At 39.5% G+C, this 20,744-nt stretch overlaps 1 protein-coding gene across 3 annotated transcripts in view; it reads right to left on the minus strand.

Moving 5' to 3' along the window:
• ARK2N (arkadia (RNF111) N-terminal like PKA signaling regulator 2N) overlaps nt 1-20,744 on the minus strand; it is a 66,239-nt gene that overhangs the window by 30,770 nt on the left and 14,725 nt on the right. For all 3 annotated transcript variants that reach the window (XM_063128276.1, XM_063128277.1, XM_063128278.1), the window contains exons 2-3: nt 8,947-9,042; nt 5,120-5,938 (exon numbers count right to left, since the gene is read on the minus strand). In XM_063128276.1, the coding sequence (XP_062984346.1) occupies nt 5,120-5,843 (724 nt within the window). In that variant the 5' untranslated portion in view covers nt 5,844-5,938; nt 8,947-9,042. The remainder of the gene's footprint in view (nt 1-5,119; nt 5,939-8,946; nt 9,043-20,744) is intronic.

Here is a 20,744-nt window from a genome sequence, read left to right on the forward strand (position 1 = left end):
AGTGCCCAGAGAACTTTGGCTATTGGGTATTATAGAAATATAATAAATAATCTCACCACTGGCTATACTAACTAGGGCTGCTGGGACTTGTAGGCCAAAACATCTGTTGCCCTCTCCTGGTCTAGACGGTCATCATTCCCCACAATTATTATTTTTATAAGTTATTGTGGGAATCTGTTGAAAGGTGGGGTATAAATCAAATAAATTAATCCAATATTCTACTGAGGAGCACACTACAAATCCACTGTGAACTCCAAGTCAAAGGGCTTAATGGCAAAATCATATAAAACAGGAGGGGCGGACAACTTGTGGCCCTCCAGAAGTTTTGGAATACAACTCATCAGCTCTAGCCAGCATAACCAATGGTGAGTGCTGCTGGGAGTCGTACACCATAACTTCTAGAGGGCCACAAGTTGCCCACCCCTGCAATACAGGCTACAAAACATCAGCAATTAATTCCTCTACTCAGATCCAGCTACAGGTACTCTACTTCAACTGTCTACACCTTTGTAAAACAAGCAACAGATTAAATGAGCTAGAAAAAAAATGACGATTCCTCTCTGTTTATCTGGAACTGCTTAAATATCTGCTTAGTTTTTTAAAAGCTACTTTTAAGAAGCAAAAGTCATTAGGTTAAAGAATTCTGTACATTTCTGCTCACCAAGAATAATTGTAAGCAAACTATTCCCTTCATCTAAGTTCACACAAACAATTTCTTGGCCTCTTAACACTTCTAGCCTGATTTTTAGTGCAACACATAGAATTAATCAGTCACATGTCTTCTACTCTTCTTTCTATTTGGGAGCACACATAAATCTGCGTACATGCACATAAACGGAAAAAGCACTTCCAAATATTCCCAGTAGACGTATTAATATGCAGGGGTTTACAAATCTGGGGTGGCCCAGGGGGACAACCAAATATCTGCTGTGGCCAAGATATACCACAGTCTCAAAGCATGGAGTCTTGTCCCTGCCTTCATGTTGCCTTTTTGAAAGGCAGCACAAGGTCACGGATGAACAAGGTCCTCTGTCATTCCTCTCTACCTTGGAACTGATGAAAGGCAGTGTATGCATGCAGGCTTTCTGTCTCTGCTGGGAATCTGGAGCTCCAACCACCTAGCAGGTACAAAGACAACCACAAGCACTTCCATCCTCCCTTTCCAGTTAAGAACTGGCAAGGCACAGTAGAAGTCACTGTGCAGTTTCAGTTCCAACTGCCCCGCAGGCAAAGAGACAAGTCTCCATGCTTCTACCATCCCTCTCGTGCTCAGCAAGCAAGTCTACCCTGCCTCTCAGTCTTGTCAGGAGTTTGGAAGCTATTGTGAGTGGAGGGTTGGAGATTCAACCCATCCCTGAGAGATGCAGAGGTCAGCCTCTGCTGTCCCTCTCCTGCTCAGAGGTGGTGAAGGGCAGCAGAAGTGTGTAGGCTCTCTCTACTTCTTCCAGGTGATTGGAGTTCCAACCCTCTAGCAATTGCAGACAAAAGCAAGGCGCCTGCATCATTACCCTCCAGCTTGAAGGAAGAGAAGGAAAGAAGTAGTTTATTTTGGCTCTGCTTACACCCAGCAATTGCAGAACTAGCACAAATAACAGGTTTCAAACCATGTTTGGGCTGGAGAATGAGCAGGTATCAGCCCTCCCTCTCTGTAGCTCCAATGCTGGGAGGAATTCTTGGACTTATCTCACTTGCCAGAATCTGGCTGACCTCTACCTGATGAAAGAGGCACATGAGATTGTTGAAGCCTGCTAACACAGCAGAAGACTGTTTTTCAAAACAGTTTGCAGCACTTGTAGGCTAAGGGAAGAAATTAATTTCTAACTTAAAGAAGGAAATCCAATACAGTAAGCTGTAGAGGGACAGGCATACAATCCCAATGTGCCTGTGTTCAGCAAATTTCAAGATGATCGCCTCAGGGAGTTTCACACATTCCTTTCTGCCATTCTGGCAAAAATGACTCTTATCATAATTAAAATATAATTTTACTCAATACTTCACTGTAATAGGCCTCAGTAAAGATCTCCATTCTTACCAATAACTGTGTAGGCCCTCAAACCTACTTCAATTAGGAGGTGGGAAATTGCACAATAAAAGCAACTTTCATTTATTCAAATTGACATTGCTGTAAACTTTTTAATTCTCACCCAGATTCCAAAATGTTCATCTTTACAAAAGTTGTCTTGACATTTTTAGGAAGTATAAAGGAACCTTATTATGTGTAATTATGTGCATCTAAACAGAAAGTCAAGTACTAGCCTGCAAAACTACACATGCATGTTCTATACACCTTTCTCAAAAATAATCTAATCAAGGATGCTTTAGGAGTGTAAAACATTTACTTTCTTATTTACATGCAAAATATTTAAAATGAAGACTAGTGGGCATAGATTCTGTATTCTTCATTTAGTTCTTCCATTTTTAGGCTAAAAAAAATTAGTGATTTGGTTCACACAATCAAAATAAGCTATGGTAGCTTATTGAAATCACGTCACTTGCCAGGCTTGATTTTCATAATAATCACCAGGACGCAGCTTGTCATGACATCGAAACCTGGAAGGCATGGCTTCTTGGAGGGGGGAACAACCCTCCAATAACCCATAGGCTGTTGTAGGGTTCATTGGAAGGTTGTTTTCCCCTTCAACAAGCCATACTGCCTGGTTTGGATGACACAAGCTGTGCCTGGGCTGTGATTACAGAAATCATGTCCCGTGTGAACTGCCCCAGTGTCAAGATGCGATGGAATGTTTCTGGTACTACAATTTGAGCAGTCTGCTCATGAGCACTCACCTAGATTTGCAACCTCCGATACTTGACCCCATTTGTTCTATAAAACAAGAATGTAACAAGCAAAACCCTCCCAAATTTAGATTAATAATAACCCTTTCAAGGAAATCCACAACTACATCAGTAGTTTTCACAAACTTGTCTAGGCTTAAAAGCTTTGCTTCATACTAAAAAACTAAGATTACCTATGACAAAACACAACAAAACGAAGCTATATAATAGGGGGCATATATCACACTACACCGTGTAGAGATTTTGATGATGTAAACTTGCTACTCTTTCAAACCATTCAGCAGAGGTAAGCTAACCGACGAACTTGTCTATATACAAATGTTTGACAAAGATGGCACCTGACTGTTGTACACATTACCAGAAATAGTTTTAGCAGAAATTCTGTCTTACAGAGTAAGCTGTAAGAGAAATCTCCTTACTCGATAGGCAGCTCACCGTCCTCATTGTTCCTAAAGTTTTCTGTTACACAGTGCCTGATTACACCTACCCAAATGTTTCCTTACGCTACCGCATATTGTCAACAAATGAAGGGAATGAGCTAGCACACCACACAATTCAAATAAATAAATAAATAAATAAATAAATAAATAAATAAGCAAGCCTACAAATAAATGTGACTTTAAGCTGCACAGGTTTCTGCTGGAGCTAAACCGGAACAGCAGAAGCCCCAGCTGGAATGTAACTGTTGTGGGCTGTACCATTTCAGACTGGGCATTGGGCTACCGCTCATAATATGCTCCAGGTTCAAAACATGAAGGCCAAGAAAAAAGGCTAGCCTAGAAACCTCTCCCTGAATGGCAGTTTTGTATGTGTAGCCAGCAGTTTATGTGGAGAAGCAGATCACCTGCAGTCTGAAATGGCACAGCCCAGAAAGATACATCATCATGTTGGTCTTCTACTTGGCTGTTCTAGTTCATTGTCCCTCTCATCTCAGACTAAATAAGTAAGTAATAAATAAATATTACAAGACTAACCTGCACCAGTTAGCAATGTTTTAAAACTTGAATGCCAGAGCAAAATCTTAAGGAATCTGGCCACTGGTGCTGTGACCCACCCGGCATGTCTGCTGAGCAATCTCCATTTATTTCAACTTGTTTGTGCACAATGCTCATGAAATTCAAACTAAAATGGAGTTGGGACAGTTACAATGTGTGGCAGACTAAACCCATACACAATTGTAAACCCAAAGTGCTGTGCAAAGGCAGAATCTATCAAACGTAATAGGTTACTACTGGTAGAAAGTGCAGTTGAAAGGTCAAAAGGTGAACTTAGCATTGTAGTTTTCCTTTTAAGTCTTCCCAAACAGCACAGAAATAGCTTTACTTAGAACACTGATATTACAAAACTCATTTCCTCTTGTGCAAAAAAGAAAAAGAAAAAATGTGTTCACCCGTAAAAGATTGGCAAACCAAACACTTTTTAAATAGTATTTTATTTTTAAGGTTGCTATAAAATGCAGTTATTTTGAGTACCATACGTCAAGTTGAGTAGTTGATACATATTCCTGACCATGCTATTTGGACTAAAGGAATAATGCAGGCTGTAACAGATTGAAAACTTTTCAAAATGCATGTTCTGATATTTTATCATGAGAACGGCCAAAATATTTAACCTCTCAATCAGTCAATATGGATGCAGCGGGCGGGGGTGGGTGGGGGATTAGTAATTGTGCAATCCACACAAGAGAGGAAATTATAACTCACTTGTTTCTGAAACTGAGGAAGAATGCGGGGGCTAGTAATTTGCAAACTGTGTGCAAAATATTCCTCACAGAGGCTCTGAAGTAACCCGCTTGCCTATCTGTAACTCACAGCAAGGCTGAACCAGCTAATCATGCATTGAATTGAAGCTGGAAAGTGCAGCATTAAATGCAGTATTGGAAAGAATGGGGCCTTGTTGGAAACAGCAGAAAGATACCCCAATGCAGACAGAGAAACAGCTGTAGCATTTTAAAAGGATCATCCATTTGGAATAAATAGCTATAAAGTAGGCTGTTTTAAATATTACCATCTAAGCCACAGTGATGTTAACTGGCGCGGGGGGGTGGGGGGAGACGAGAGGGAGAGCAGGGACCGAACTCAATTCACCATTATCATTTTTTAAAGATTTGCTATGGTGCAAATAAGAACATTGAGAACCCCCATCACTCACTCCCAAAACACTTTAATGTTTTTAATTCACTGCAGCCCGCATATTTATACTGAGCTGCAGTTCTCCTAGTTTATTATTTCTTTTTCTCAAGTGTCGCTCCTCTAAATTTAGCATGACAGCTGAGAAATGACGGCAGGAGTTTTACCAGTTCAGTTTAAAAAACATCCTCTACCTGGTATCTCTGCAGTGATTGTCTTGCTGCTCCCTGAAACTTCTTCATCATCATCTGATGAACTCGTGCTCGAGTCACAGGTTAGGTCACTATCACTGGTACTGCTGTCCTGCAGCAGGTTATATTTCTTGCGGGCAGCCGCCTCCCGTTTCTGCCTCAATAACCGAATTCTCTCTTTGTGCTTTTGGCTCCGATGACCTTTGACCTTGGCGACACGACCATTCTGCTTATCACTAGACTGCCGGTTTTTCTTTGCAGCCATTGTTGAGGTTTCACTTTCCGACCTGGACCGCCTGGATTTCCTCCCAACAGTAGACCCTGAAACTGCAGAAGGGTCTCCTTCTACAGTTGCTTCAGCTTGGCTGGGCTCATTCTCTTCTGCAGAAGACAGAGTGTCTGAATCAGCCAAGTGTCCACTAGAAGAAGGGGACAGCATGCAATGGTTGGAAGAGTCACTCTCATAAACACGACCAGCTGCTGGCTTGTCGCTTTCTGTTGATGCTAGCTGAGATTCTGATGAGTCCCGTCTCAGTTCCATCAGCAAGCATGGCATTGAGGCAAGCACTGTCGAATCCTCTACAACAGCTCCGCACTCTTTCTGAGCATGCATTTCTAGTTCTATAGATCCTTCTTCACCCAGAGCTGCCTCTTGTTTTTCTGAGAGTTTTGGTGGGACTTCTGGATCGATGAGTTCTTCTGCTTTGTCTGCTGCCTCCATCTTCATTTCAGAGTTTTAAGTCTCTTTCCTAGTCTCAAAGCATGGAGCACATAGGCTAGTGGACACTTCAAACTAGCCTTGGGCTTCAGCACGAAAGCAACCTGCAGGAAAACACAGAGCAGATGAACAGGTTGGCAGTGACAACATATTCAAGTATCAAAATCACTCTGTGGAGAATATGAAATAACTTCCGTAGAATGTGAAGAATCTTGCTGATTATAGAGTAGAACTGGGTAAATCTACAGACGCCCTTTAATGTTAATACCGTTGACTCAGTTGGGTCTTAACCCCTCCCACACCTTCCAGAGGGGCTGGGTTCTGCTAAAGAGACAAGAAATTAGTCTTTTTGTTTACTGCTGGAGGTCAAACTAATGAGCATAAAAACGAAAGAGCAACCATGTTGGATTAGAAAAGGCCTATCTAATCCAGCATTCTGTTCCCACAGTGCCCAACCATATGCCTATGGAAATCCAGAAGCAGAACTTAACTGCACTGGCACTTGCCCAATTAGTGGTATGGAGCGCATATTGCCTCTGATACAGGAAGTAAAATATAGCCATCACGACCAGTAGCCACTGATAATCTTATGCTCCATGAATTTATCTAATATCCCCTTTTAAAGCTGCCCAAGTTGGTGGTCATCCCTACATATCATGGTAGCTAGTTCTTTTCCCATGGCTTCAAAATTTCTGGAAATTTTACATCTCTGACTGGCTGTAGCTCTCCAACGTTTCAGACAGGAATCTTTCCCAGTCCTACTGGATTGTACATGGGACATTCTGTATGTAAAAGATACCATTTTGATACAGCCAGACACAAAAAAGGGGAAGATGTATATGTAAAGCTAATGCAGCTAAAGATTCTGTAGCATACATAGTTAAAGCCTTCTGAAACCCAGTTAGAAGGGTGAGAGGCATGCAAAGGCAAGAGTTCAACTATAAACAGGTGCGAGAGAACTACGGAAATCAGTAATACTGGTAGAACTATATACACGGATGACAAAATTTCATGTATACGAAGAGCAAACTCAGGTGCTGAGTTATGATGCTTATGCAGCCAAAATGGGGCTTCTAAGGGGGGAAAAAGGGAGAAATCAGCATGGTAGGGGGTCCCACAAGATTTCCCAAAACAGGATAAAAACATTTAGGATAAAAAACACCTAGGAGCAAAACCACCCCAAAAGCAGTCTAATGGTAACTGAGTATGCTCAGTGGCTACACAATGCTGAATGTCTGTTGTGGGGAGGTGGGGGGATGGAATAGAGTATCTGGGGGAGGGGGAGACATTATTGAACAGGAACATTCCACCCTACACATTTTGCTGCAGGTCCTACTTGCTGCTTCTGTAATTGCAATGCCTTAGACTAAAATTTCTCAAATTTGGGGTCCAGAAATTGTGTGACAATAAGCGCTGGCAGACAGCTGGCTTTAACAGGATGATTTAGTTTTTAACTACCAAGATCATTTCATGCAGCACGCGCAACATAACTATTCAGCATCACTTGGAAATGGTTTAAGAAACGGCCATATAACTGACTACCAACCTCAGGATTATACACTCAGTGAACCTGACTGAGCATTTTCTCTTCCCATTCACTCAAATATCAAAGGATGCTGTTCTTCTTCTAGCTGAGATCAAGCACTCACCTAAGCTAAGCTATTCTTAACCCTCCCCATCTTAGTTCTAATTCAGTTACTAAAATAGATAACCATACAATCACGAACCAACACAAATTTGTAAAGACTATTGCATAGCAAGTTATGGTACAATAAACTCTTAAAAACAACTAGGCTACCACGTGATCAGCATCTCAGTAAACTAGCTATATGAATGGTTCTTTGGTTACACTTAGGGAGGCTCAACAGTTCCCCCTAGAGAAGCAATAATAGAAGCACTCTTCTTCTGGTGTAGAGGCTTGTGTCAAGAAGTTTAAACGTGTGTGCTTGCACATTCTAGAATTAGAACTAGTCTTAACCCTAACCTTGAGAAGAAATTCCTTCCAAATGCTTCCCAGTCAACAAGTTTCTGCCACGTGCAGGAAGATTTATTTAAAAACTGACAATTTGCTTTCTAAATTTATTGATTTGACTGGATAGGAAAAGGGAGAAGATAATTTCAAACTTCCCTTTTACTTCCTGCAGCATTTATTATTATTATTATGCTTTTATATTGTATTTTATATTATGGTTTTATACTGTTGTTTTGTTTTGAATTGTCTTAATTTTGTAAACTGCCCAGAGAGCTTCGGCTATTGGGTGGTATAGAAATGCAATAAATAAATATTTCTTACCCGCCTCTCCCTTTGGATTGAGGAAGGGAACAACATTAGTACAATACAATATAAATCAAATACATAAAATTAATTAAAAGGGCATATAAAACCAATTCCCAGAGCCATTTGCAACTGGCTTCTCTCATCCCCATTTCCACACCAGAAGAAATATAAACAAATAACAAACAAAACAAATAAAAGGCGGTTAAGGGAAGCATCTGCAGGGAAGTATGAAAAATCTGGAATGAATTTCTTTGTAAGAAAAGGAAAGACCGTCTGCTAGCCTTTTAAACCCTGGTTTTGAGCACAATTGTTTGCTGGGCTGCTGTCACTCGCCAGGAAAATGGGGGCAATGTTTAATTTTCAGATAGAAACCTGGAGGGAAAGTATGCTTATGGTGAACAATGCCCTCTGCGCTATTAGCCTCTCTCCTTAATTCTGCTGGTGGAAAGGGAAAAACACTCTTGCATGTATTCAAAAGCAGTATTATTTTCTTTCTGGCAAGACAGACAAAAGTTGTAGACCCTTGTAGGAGAAACTAAGAGTGCAAAATTCTAGGCAGGTTTAGACACACAAAAAGTCCTACAACTCCCAGCATTCCCCAGCCAGCAAGATAGGTTAGGGGATGCTGGGAGTTGTAGGACTTTTTCTGTCAAAACTTGCATAGAATTGTGCTGAAAACTTACAAACTCAGTTCTTATTGCCAGCGATCTACCTGACACAAAAACTGCCTTATGAGACAATTACGTGGATAAATGGCGATACTAGTGATTTTTCCACACTCCGATGATTAAAACAGAGCTGCTGTTACATGAGGAGCGTAACATGTGAACTTACCCTTCAGCTACTGCTGTCACTGCTGTACCTGTTCTGTGGACAGAAGACTTGCGTGTTCAAAATTGTCATTCTGTCTGCGTTTCAACACCAAATTCACTAAAAAAACAAAACACATACAAAATTCACATGGTAAAAAAGGTAGGTCTTTTTTTTTTTAACTATCAATGCCAACATGAACAGGCAAAACATAGGATTAGCAGGTGCTTATGAGCACTATCCAAATTTCAGATATTATTCTATTGTATAACTAAATTTTCAAAAAAAATGACATATGACTTAAATTTATATGCACAAGCAAAACAGATATTTCTAAAACATTCTCACTTTCGTGGTGCCTGCATGCAGAACTTAAAACAAATGAATTTATCTCACTCATACACCAGCAGTTGACCTTTGGATTAAGCCATAATTCTTACTGCAGTTCCAGCAATCACATATACATTTAAACATAAGAAAAGACATTCATTTTTTTATGCTTGGTCATGTTATTTAGGTCTTGGAACCAGGAACAGCAAGAAATGCTTGATCAGCTCTCTTTCTGCTGACCATCAGCAACAAGCCACAGACTGTTTGCAAAAGATTTGTTATTTAATCCTATGCACATTGGTCAAAAGTCATCCCCACTGAATTCTCTGGTTATACTACTACTCAAGGTACGAATGAATAGTGCTGAAACCTAAGGGCTCTTTCACACATTGCAATCAAAGTTCACCATCACATAAAACAGACAGGTATGTGACCTAATGGCATATTCATTTATTCTCCTTATTCCAGTGGTCATTAAACATTGGGAGCTTCGGCTATTGGGCGGTATAAAAATGCAATAAATAAATTAAACATTGCAGTTTGCAAGCAACAACAAAAAGGCCTCCACACTACATTCTCTTAACTGTCTGGTGACTATGACCTGGTTTGTACGTAACGGCGGCAAATTGTGGGTTATGTCCTGCGTGCAAGCCACTTCTGCTTTGCATAGGCAAACTCTGATTGGCCCGGTCATAGTTTCGTAGATTAAACAACCCAAAATCAACGTACGATTTGTTCTTAGGTTAACACAAACAATCAGAAGTGTGGGTTCACACGTCACACATCATCCTATGATCAGGCTGATTGGAGGCTGCTTTTGCATAGTTTAAGATTTGCCGCTGCAACTTGCAAACTGGGCTTGTATGGTGAATGTCTGAAAGGTGCCTGAATTAAAAACTAATGACTACATTGGTCATCTTTTTAAAAATTACTCATTGTAAAATTTCAACAAAAGAAAATAAATCCTTTAAGAGGGGAAAATAAGTCATCTATGGCCACAATTGAATGAAGCACAGGGGAGACCTGCATACTCTGGAGGGGGACGACAACAAGGTGACTATGACGTTTCCACTGCAGCTGCTTGCACTGATATCAAGACCAACTGCATTAAAGAGTATTAATTTCACATAACTACAAAACTAACATTCAGTTTTGGCTATTTCCCACCAAATAGGTGGCTACTAGGAGGAGGGCTTTCTACACTGTGGCACCCCGGCTGTGGAATGAGCTCCCCAGAGAGGTCCGCCTGGCACCTACACTGTACTCCTTTTGTCGCCAGCTGAAGACCTTTTTATTCTCTCAGCATTTTAACACTTAATTCTAAGTTAAATTTAAGTTTTGCTGTTCTAATTCTGTATTTTAATCTTATATCAGTTTCTACTGCCTGGTTTTATCCTGGTTGTGCTTTTTATACCATATTTTGTATTTGTGTTTTTAGACTGTTGGTTGTTTTATTATGGTTTTAATTTTTGTGAACCGCCCAGAGAGCTTCGGCTACTGGGCGTTATAAAAATGTAATAAATAAATAAATATTGGTAAAGTAACTAATGTTTACTCAAAATCAAGTCCTACAACTCCCAGCATCACCCAGACAGCAACACTGGAAGTTAAGATGACCACAGCATTTAGTTACCAAAGAAACTCTCCCCTATAATAGAAGAGGTGTCCTGGAGAAATTGGTAACTACTTTTGGATAAGTTAACACATTAATATAGTAATCTAATTGCTGCACAAAAGCAGTGGCCTTCAAAAAGCCGGTCTCTCTTCCGTTCCTCCCACTTTAGCAGACTACTGGGAGAGTATGGGGGAGAGACTGGGGATAAGGATTTCTTCACTTTTGGATGTATGCAAATTCTGAGGTTTTTATTGTTATGGTTCTATTTCTTTTAAATGGTGTGTGCAGCTCAAAGTAGCAAAAAGAAGCTTTTCAGTTTAAACATCTTAAACCAGGGTGGGTTTGATTTAAATCACTACTCAGAAAGACTCGATTTAATCATGTGACTTCCCCCCCCCCCAAAGTGCACTCTATTCATTGATTATTATTTTTTAAACTTAGCACTTAAGAGGTAAGGGGTTGATTCTATCTACATAGATTTGCAAAGGAACAATGGGATTGTGATCTCTGCAGACACAAATTCACAGTTTTGAGAACTGTAAAACCAAGCATCTGTGATAGTCTCTTCTAGATAGAAAAACTGCCCAATAATCTTACAGAAACCTCTGGAAGAGCAAGACATTGTGAATGGATTAATGGAATTCATTTACCAAATCATGCTACATAATTTAAAACTAATCCTTATATTTCATGATGAATAACCTTTGGACTATAATGTATCTTAAATAGAAAACTAGCTTTAGATAGATTTTCCTCAAAAAGCATTTTATTTAAAAAATCGATTTAAATTAAAAAAAAATCCAATTTAAATTTTAAAAAATCCGTTGTTGTTTTTAAATCATTTTTTATCCACCCTGCCTTAAACTGAAAATAGGTGTTCTCTTCAGTATATGGGGTATGGACAGGGGACAACAACATTAAAAAAATCTAGGTCTTTTACTCACTGTGGTTTTAGGAACCATATTAAAATGCACCAGAGAGCACTGGTGGCCCCAAACTGGAATTTACACTATGCAGATTAACTGAAATGTGTACAGCTAGCCTCATGTAATGACACTTTTAACTTTGTATTTTTGCATAAACAATTGTGTGTTGACTAGGGACTAGGGAATAGGAATTCGCCACTCCTAAACTCTAGCAGCTTCAGATTACTGTCTCAGGGAGAATGCAATGACACAGGGAAGAGATAACACTGAAGGAAACAAAATACTTCCTCATTTATGTGTATTCATTAAAACAGAGTTGCAAATAGCTACTTGCCAGGTCACACAAGGCAAGTGAGAGCATATTCTAATGCAGTTAACAGATGATTATGAGAGCTGGGTTTCAGGATCATGTGCATTCACCTCCAGCCGTAGTAACTAAGTTGTGACCTAGGCAATACGTAGCATTTGTCCTAGTTCTACCATTCTTCCAGATCAAGATGTGGGTAAGAAAAGTCAAAAGAATGTAAACTCCTATGCTCAGGTCATACGTTATGTCCTTGTCATTTCTCATTTGCTGATGGGTGCACATATGATATTGAGGCTCCACACTGTGCCCACTGAATGTAGCATAATAAGATTACTGTAGTCATCAAGAACTGAACCAGACCTGTCTCCAAACAGCCATGCAATAAAGCTTTTGTAAACTAAGGAGCTGGTTCCCTGTAGCAGAGGCCATCGAAGTACAAGGTTGTATTACAAATAGACATTCTCACTAATAATGCAAAAATAGATGCAAATGTTACCACAATGCACCAGGCAGTGTTGCATTTCTTTTGACATTCGTGCAGATCCAGACAAGAAAAAAGTCGCAGTATTATTTTTTTAGATTATCACTAGATAATGCAGTGAAATCTCACTCAAAGCCTAGCACTGAGTATTACAGATGAACCAACAGGAGTGCTAAACTAAATACTAGGGTGGAAGTGGAATGCAGAAAATAGTTTTCTAGACAAGCCTCTCTAAGCAGGTCTCACCTATTTTCTGTAACAAGCCATTACCTGATGTCATCAAAGAGAGAAAACGGCAAGGATGACTAGTCAAAGTGGGTAAGGCTTTGCATTCCCCCCACCACCGTTCCTGGTTTATTAAAGAGCATCTTATTGCAAACGCATACTTTACCAGAATGCTGTTGATTCTCAATGTTCAAAATGATTGATCTGTCTCTAAAATCGTGATAGCTCTGAAATCAAGTTTGAGATTATAAATTTGCTAACTGGTTTCTAAGCCTTTAAGAGGTTGTACTCTTTACTTAAACTTTACAAATAAGTTCTCAGGAATCAGGCTAAGAAACATTATTGAGTTTTATTTATTTATTTACATTTCTATACTATAGAAACTATAGCAAAGCTCTCTGAAGATATTGGGCAGTATCCAATTGGACATTAGCACTAATGAAAATGATGCTGCACCAGCATAAGTGAGCTCTAGAGCAATGCCAACCCCAGAAAACCCATAGCACCAAAAGATGCCATTGGCAATGTGCTAGAGGACGCTTATGTTAACATTCAATTTACAACTGGATGTTGTGCATTTGCTTCACAGATTCCTTTATTTAAGCATATTTGTTCTCTGCTTATAACACTTGTATAAATGATTTCCCCCCCAAAAATAATAGCTGGCATGGGGTGAGCCATACCAGGACCATTGTGTGTAGGGGGGGGGGGCCTTTAAGACTTTGCCCCTGTTATGGTCCTGATCATAACGCCCTTCCCCATGCATCTGCTAGTCCTAATAGGAGAAAAATCACCAAAACATTCCTCTACCCTATTTTTGTCTCAGCATTACATGTTAACATCAAATTAGTGTAAAAATTATAAGAAGAAGAAGGAGGAGGAGGAGGAGGAGGAGAGGGAGAGAGAGAGAGAGAGAGAGAGAGAGAGAGAATTAACTAATCCCAATAATTCATTGCTACAGAAATACTAGCTTCCATAAAAGTGGTAGAAGCTCTTTGCTTCATAACCCCCTCAGTTATTTTTACTTTTCTGGTGTGATTTAAGGGGAGAGAAGCAAGTTATTCCAAGACCTTACTTTTTAAATCTATGTATAGATATACCAAGCATGCTCATCTCCATAAACATGAGAAAGAAGACACTTCCACTTTAGTTAAGTTGGTGGAAAAGGTTTTCCTTGTATTTGAACCTGTAGCTTTGCACTTGGTTGATAATAATTCAAAGTGCTGGTTTTAACCTATAAAGCCTTACATGGCTTGGGACCACAATACCTGACGAAACGCCTCTTTCGACATGAACCTACCCGTACACTATGCTCAACATCTATGGCCCTCCGAGTGCCTACTCCGAGGGAAGCTCGGAGAATGGCAACAAGGGAGAGAGCCTTTTCTGTGGTGGCCCCCAATTACGGAATGATCTCCCCGACGAGGCCTGCCTGGCGCCAACATTGTTATCTTTTCAGCGCCATGTCAAGACTTTTCTCTTTTCCCAGGCATTTAACAGCATATGCTGTGTTTGTAATTGACCCCAGATCTACTGAGAGTTTACAGTTGTTGTTGTTGTTGTGTGTGTGTGTGTGTTTATTTTTTTTTAATTTTGTGCTTTTATGGTTTTAAATTTGATTTTTAATGTTCACTGTTTTTAATCTTTGTAAACCTCCCAGAGAGCTTCAGCTCTGGGGTGGTATATAAACGTAATAAATAAATAATGTTTTCACAATAGTAAGCTATCTTCTAAAGCATAAGAAGCTAGATTTAGAGGGGGAAATGCTCTGTCACAGCTGATTCCCCATTCTGCTCAAGGCTTTGGGAAATTACTTTGGCACTTCACCAGACAATTAATAAATTAGCCCCAGCAGCCACCCTAGAGGCAGAAGGCTCTTCTATGTCCAACTAGGATGATGAGTGAAACAAGAGATGAAAGGATGAAATTAGAGCACTGCTTCAGCTAGCTTTGCATAAACAAATAAGGGTTAAGAAAATAGACGCTTCTATTTAGTGCTCAGCAGACAATACAGACAAGCCAATACTAAAACAAAAGGAAGTGTTTTTTTATTGTTGTCTGTAGAATATCCTGTACATTTCTGGAAGCTACAACACTTTCAACAAAAAGTTAAAGGTGAATATGTTAAGATTTAAGGTATATCCACAATTTTAAAAGCCCTTAGCACATTATTTGCAAGCTAAGCAAAATGTCTAAAATATCAACATGCGATACACCCTGTTCATTTGCTGACTAGAAGGCAGCTCTGCAACACTATCCCTGTGAATTTTTTTTAAAAAAAACAACAACATGGGGGAAAACCACAAAGTATTATTTCTTTTGTTTCTCTCTCTAAAAATATATATCTGCCTTTGATGTTTTGTCACCCACAGCTGGCCCAGACTCAATCCACACATTGATTACCACTGTCCACCCCTCTATCAGAGGCCTAATGAATTTCCCATTTTTTTTCCGCAAGGTTTTCCACATGGGCATCTGACAAGTTGTGTCAAACGGAAGTTATATTTTACAAATTACTGATAAATTAACAAAGCAGGGCCAAATGCCACTCACCCTAAATAACTCGCATGCTTATCTTTTAACAAAAAATATAGAACATAGATCAGGCTCTTTGCAAAGGACTGAAAAGTAGCCAACATAACACACATTTTGAAGAAAAAAAGGAGGGCTCTTGTTAGTCTAACTTCTGTTCCAGACAGAATTGGTAGAAAACATTATTAAAGCTAAAATCGCTAAGAGCACACAGAAGAATAAGCCTTGCTAGGGATGAATCGGAATGGCTTCTTCAAAGGGAAGTGATGCCTTATCAATCTTTCTAGAATACTTTAAAGAAGTCAGTGTATCCATTAATGCAATCACTAGATCGACATTATAAACTAGGATTTCAAAAGCTTTTCACAAAATCTCATACCAAAGGCACTCAAGTAAACTCATCGGTCATTAGTATAAGGATAGGTCCGTTTATCAGCAGCTGGTTAAAGAACAGGAAGCAGAGCAGGAATAAATACAGTTTTTACAATGGAGGGAAACAGAACCTGTAGTCTGGCTTGAGCTATTCACAAATGATCTTGAGTCAGGAGTGAGCCGTGTGGTACCCAACTTCACAAATGACACCAAGTTATTCAGGATGGTGAAGTCCAAAGCAGACTGAAGGACTCCAGAATGATCTCTCTAAACTGGGTTAATGAAAAACCAAGGTGGGTTCAAAGTAAGTGCAAAGTGATCTATCTTGGGGGGGGGGGGGATAATCCTAAAATATGTATTAATGGGGTCTGAACTCATGGTCTATGAAAACATACATAAGATGCACTGATGGCCACCAACCCAGATGTCTTTAAAAGGGTATTAGACAAATTTCATGGAGGATAATGGTATCAATAGTTATGAGTCATGATGGCTATATATTACCACCACTACCATAGGCAGCATGCCTCTCAACAATTTTTTGCTGGGGTTCATATAACGGGTGCTATAAAGTTCATGTCCTGCTTGTGGGCTTCCTATTGGGGTATCTGGTTAGCTACTCTGGGAACAGAATGCTAGACTAGATTATATTCTTATATCCACCTCAGTGGTTAGTTCAATTAACTCATCATTGCTTAGCAGAACCAGGGGGTGGGGGAGTTAGGGAAGAGACAAACCCCATGTTAGGAATTATTAAGAAAGGGCCTGAAAATAAAACTGCCATTTAATGCTTCTGTGTAAATGTGTGATTGGACTGCCATTGGAACAATTCTAGTTATCCCATATCAAATTTGGATATTTGTTTTTAATCCAGATTTTAATGTTAAAATCTGCATCTTGAGTGCCACTCTTTAGCAGAAAGACAGGATCTAAAGCAAAGTAAATCAAAAGAAATAATAGTACTGGAAAAGGTGAAGATGAGGGCAACCAAAATAATCAAGGCTATGAAGAGCTTCCCTATGAGGTAAGGCCTGTTTGGGTTTCTTAATGTGGAAAAGAGTCTTGGGGGACTGAGGGCATTGTTGAGATGTTTAATTATGAACAATATGGATGGGCGGGGGGGGGGAGATTCCTTTATAATACTAGAACTCAGGATTACCCATGAAATTGAGTACTGTTTCACACTCCACATTAAGTTATGGAATTCACTACCATGGCATGCAATGACCACTAGTTTAAATGGCTTTAAATTAGAAGTTTGATGAATTCATCAACGAGTAAAGGATGTATCAACACATATTAGCTATAATTGTATCCATATTTTATTCTTATTTATTAGGATATTTATAAACCACCCATCAAAAGACATCAGGGCAATGAATATTTATTTTTTAAAAACTTTCATACAATCACAAAATAAAATAGTCATAAGACAACATTTAAAGGCAATAAAACTGACTCACCAACTTAAAATTCCTAAAGTTTTGACCTGGCACCTAAGTGATTGAAAGGTTGGTACCAATCACATCTCTGTGAGGAGGGTGATCCACCAATAGGGCACCATAACAAAGAAACTAAACAACAGATAATAGCTAATGGGAAAGCTTATGTTCAGAAACAATGATCTGGTTTACACATAACACTAACCCATGATTTATTTAACCCAAGGGTTGTTGAATTCTCGTTTGTCATAACGTGCGAACCCAGCTTCACTAACAAAGCAGTTTGTTAACAGCGAACAACCCAGAAAGAGAACCCATGGTTTGTTGTTGGGCTGTGAACTCTGGATTGTTTAAATTATGGGCGGTAGTTACATGTGAACCTAGAATCGTGGGTTGTTAATGGGTTATTTCACCAGGCTACATGAGGGTAGCAGTGGGCAAATGTGGTAAAAAGACCCAGCCATTCTACATGCCAGTACTACAGGCATTTGGGATATAGGAAGGAAGCGGGTAAAGGAGGAAAACAAATAATCCTGGGATTGAGAAAACAAACCATGGTTGGTTTGTCTGCCAAACAAATTTTGGGTAGGGCCACAAACCACAGGTTAGTGTTATGTGTAAACTAGGGAAACACCATAGAATACCTGGGGTCAATATAACAGGGAGCAGACACTGCTGTAGCTTCTCTGAGCAATGTGGCAAGTCATTGTTAGAAACAGAATGCTGGACTAGATGGACCTTCAGACTGATCTAGCAGGGCTCTTATGATGTGACGTCCTTATGCTAGCCTATTCTGGGCTCGGAGGAAGAGAACTTATTTGCAAAGTTTAAGTAAAGAGAAGAAGGTATCAACTTTTTATAGTTATTGATATGCCTTTTTCAACGGAAAGGCACTCTCCCCTCTATTTCAAATAGCTGGCCAGGTAGGAAGAAAAGTGGCAACACCTGGATTTGGTAATACACCATTTAAGGTGCGCCTTGGGCTTTATATCTCCATATCCCATTCCACAAACGACTCTTTATATTGTTTGTAAGTTCAAGATTTTCTGTACCAAGTAAGCACACCAAGATGAATCAATTCATATCTTCATGACCCAAGCACTGCCTTACCAAAAGTATTCAAGTTCAAGATTAGATAAGCAGTGCAGCCTAAAGTGTGCGGATGCTATGGCAGAAAGATATATTCATTTGTTTGCCCCAAGGATTTCCTGGGTTATGTCTAAATTATAAACAATTCTTCAAGATCAGCTTTGCAATATTCTATATCTTCCTTCCACCTTTAGTGCCTGGGTCTGGACTATTAACTATTAAGATCTCTAAGAGGAAATAATTCTCTTTAAGGACATCATATATTATTGAAATGGCATTTCAGTGCCTTTGTCTGCATCCCTACAACCATAACGCTAAGCACAATTTTAGGAATTCTGTTCATAATTTATAGCAGCACAAATAGTATTCAGATTCTGTGACACCTACTGCAAGCTTACAACTAGTAGCTCTCGTATCCTATCTTCCACTTAACCTGTTGAGTTTAAGTGGCAGCACTGTTGCGTAAATGTCTACCTCAGGGTAATACCTGGTGATACTAATCCTTTGTGTAGATTTCTACAGTTAGCTATTAAGATTTTATCAGCATGCCATTAAGTGTCAATGAATGACGGTAGAGAATTACTCATCTTTGTGTTGAATTAGTGTCATGAAGCTTCTGATGACTGAAATGTCACTAATTGAAAAGTGAACATTTACCCAAGTCTGTAATGTAAAAAAGGGTAAATGTTTACCTGTCGGTATAAAGATACCACAAATAACTGCAAGCAGCTTGGAGTCAGAAGTCAGAACAAGATTTTTATTCCTGCCCCATTTTATCCTCACAACAACCCTGTAATGTAGGTTAGGCTGAGAGTCAGTGACTGGCCCAAAGTCAGCCTGTGATCTTCATGGCCAGATGAGGACTAAAACCAAATCTCCCAAGTCCCAGTTACAAATCTTTGTAAATAAATGAAGGACTTAAAACAGTACATTTTTATTGAGTGATTTAGGAGAATACTTTTTCTAACACACACTTACTGATAGCAAAATGAATAGCTAGTAAATCAACATACTCATTATTATAACCTTTGCTGAAGCAGATAATGTTGGTTTCTAAAACCTTGATGGAGAAGAGAGGTAAGCCAGAAAAGAAAGGTCTTCAGTTTGGCAATCTGCAACCTACATGCTAAGAGAGAAAAATGGTACCCTAGAACTGTGCAACATATAATGGCTATTTTATAGCCAACGTTTGAAGAGGCTGATGCTAGGGAAAGTGGAAGGCAAAAGGAAGAGGGGCCGACCAAGGGCAAGATGGATGGATGATATTCTGGAGGTGACAGACTTGACCTTGGGGAAACTGGGGGGGGGGGGGGGGCGACAGCCGACAGAAAGCTCTGGCGTGGGCTGGTCCATGAAGTCACGAAGAGTCGGAAACGACTGAACGAATAAACAACAACAAGCTCATTTCTGCATCTTCTTGTTAAAAGAGCATCTTTCATTTTAAAAAATGGAAGTTTGAGACTATGACAGCAAGAAAAGTCACTTAATTCCAAACAACCATTATCAGGACAAGCATTAATTCTCAATACAATAAGGTGAATAAAGTCCAACTTAAACTTGCTATGTCTATGTTAGAAGTTCAGAGGGCTCAAATCAATTATTTCAACACTGATTAGCCTAAACGGTAAGCAGGTGTAACATTCACAAGCAATGGCCTAGCACTACCTTCCCTGGTGCCCTATGGAGGCTGGCCTAACACCCAGTGTGACCAGTTTCAGTTGTGCTTTCAAAACTGAGTATCTCTGAACACAGACTACAAAATCAGATTTAAATTCATGGTGGATTTTGTCCAAAAAGCTATTACATATGGAACTCAGCAGGTAATCCGCCTTTAAATCAAACTGCATATTATCTGTACTGTCAGGCTCAGGACTTTTAAAAGTTACACCTTTCCTGATAACTCAGTCCTAAGCTTTTATCAAATGCCATCAAATGGGACAGAGAGAAGACTTGCATGAAAATAGAAGGCCTAGTTCAAGCCTCTCCCTTAAATAACCTCAAAGAACTGACATTTTGGATACCAGCAGTTAATGGAGGTGGATGCTCTGAGCTGACCTGTGTTGAACTATTAACTCAGTTAAATCATGGGGGGGGGGGGCTATCTTTTCCAAGCCTTTGCCAGTTTTTGCTATAGCATTGACTCTTATTTCCCTAGGTTCAAAAAGCTAAATAAAACTGGCAGAGTAAAGGCATGCCAGAGTAACTGGCAGCCGACTATAAATTCACATTGACACTGAAATGTCAACTCAAGTCCTGCTGACTTTACACAAATAGCACCACTGCATTTTAAAATTTCATAGTCTCATACCGCCCATGTGAACCACCCAGAGAGCTTTGGCTATTGGGCGGTATAGAAACGTAATAAATAAATAATAAATAAATACATTTAGGAAACAAAGTTTCAGGAGCAACAACACAGTAGCATCTATAATCTAGAAATCAGAACAGATAGAGTCACAGTTACTTGGATCATTTTCCAGTTCTTCCAACAACTATCCCAAAT

This window comes from Elgaria multicarinata, chromosome 6 (genome assembly GCF_023053635.1).
Source record: "Elgaria multicarinata webbii isolate HBS135686 ecotype San Diego chromosome 6, rElgMul1.1.pri, whole genome shotgun sequence".
NCBI classification, from domain to species: domain Eukaryota; kingdom Metazoa; phylum Chordata; class Lepidosauria; order Squamata; family Anguidae; genus Elgaria; species Elgaria multicarinata.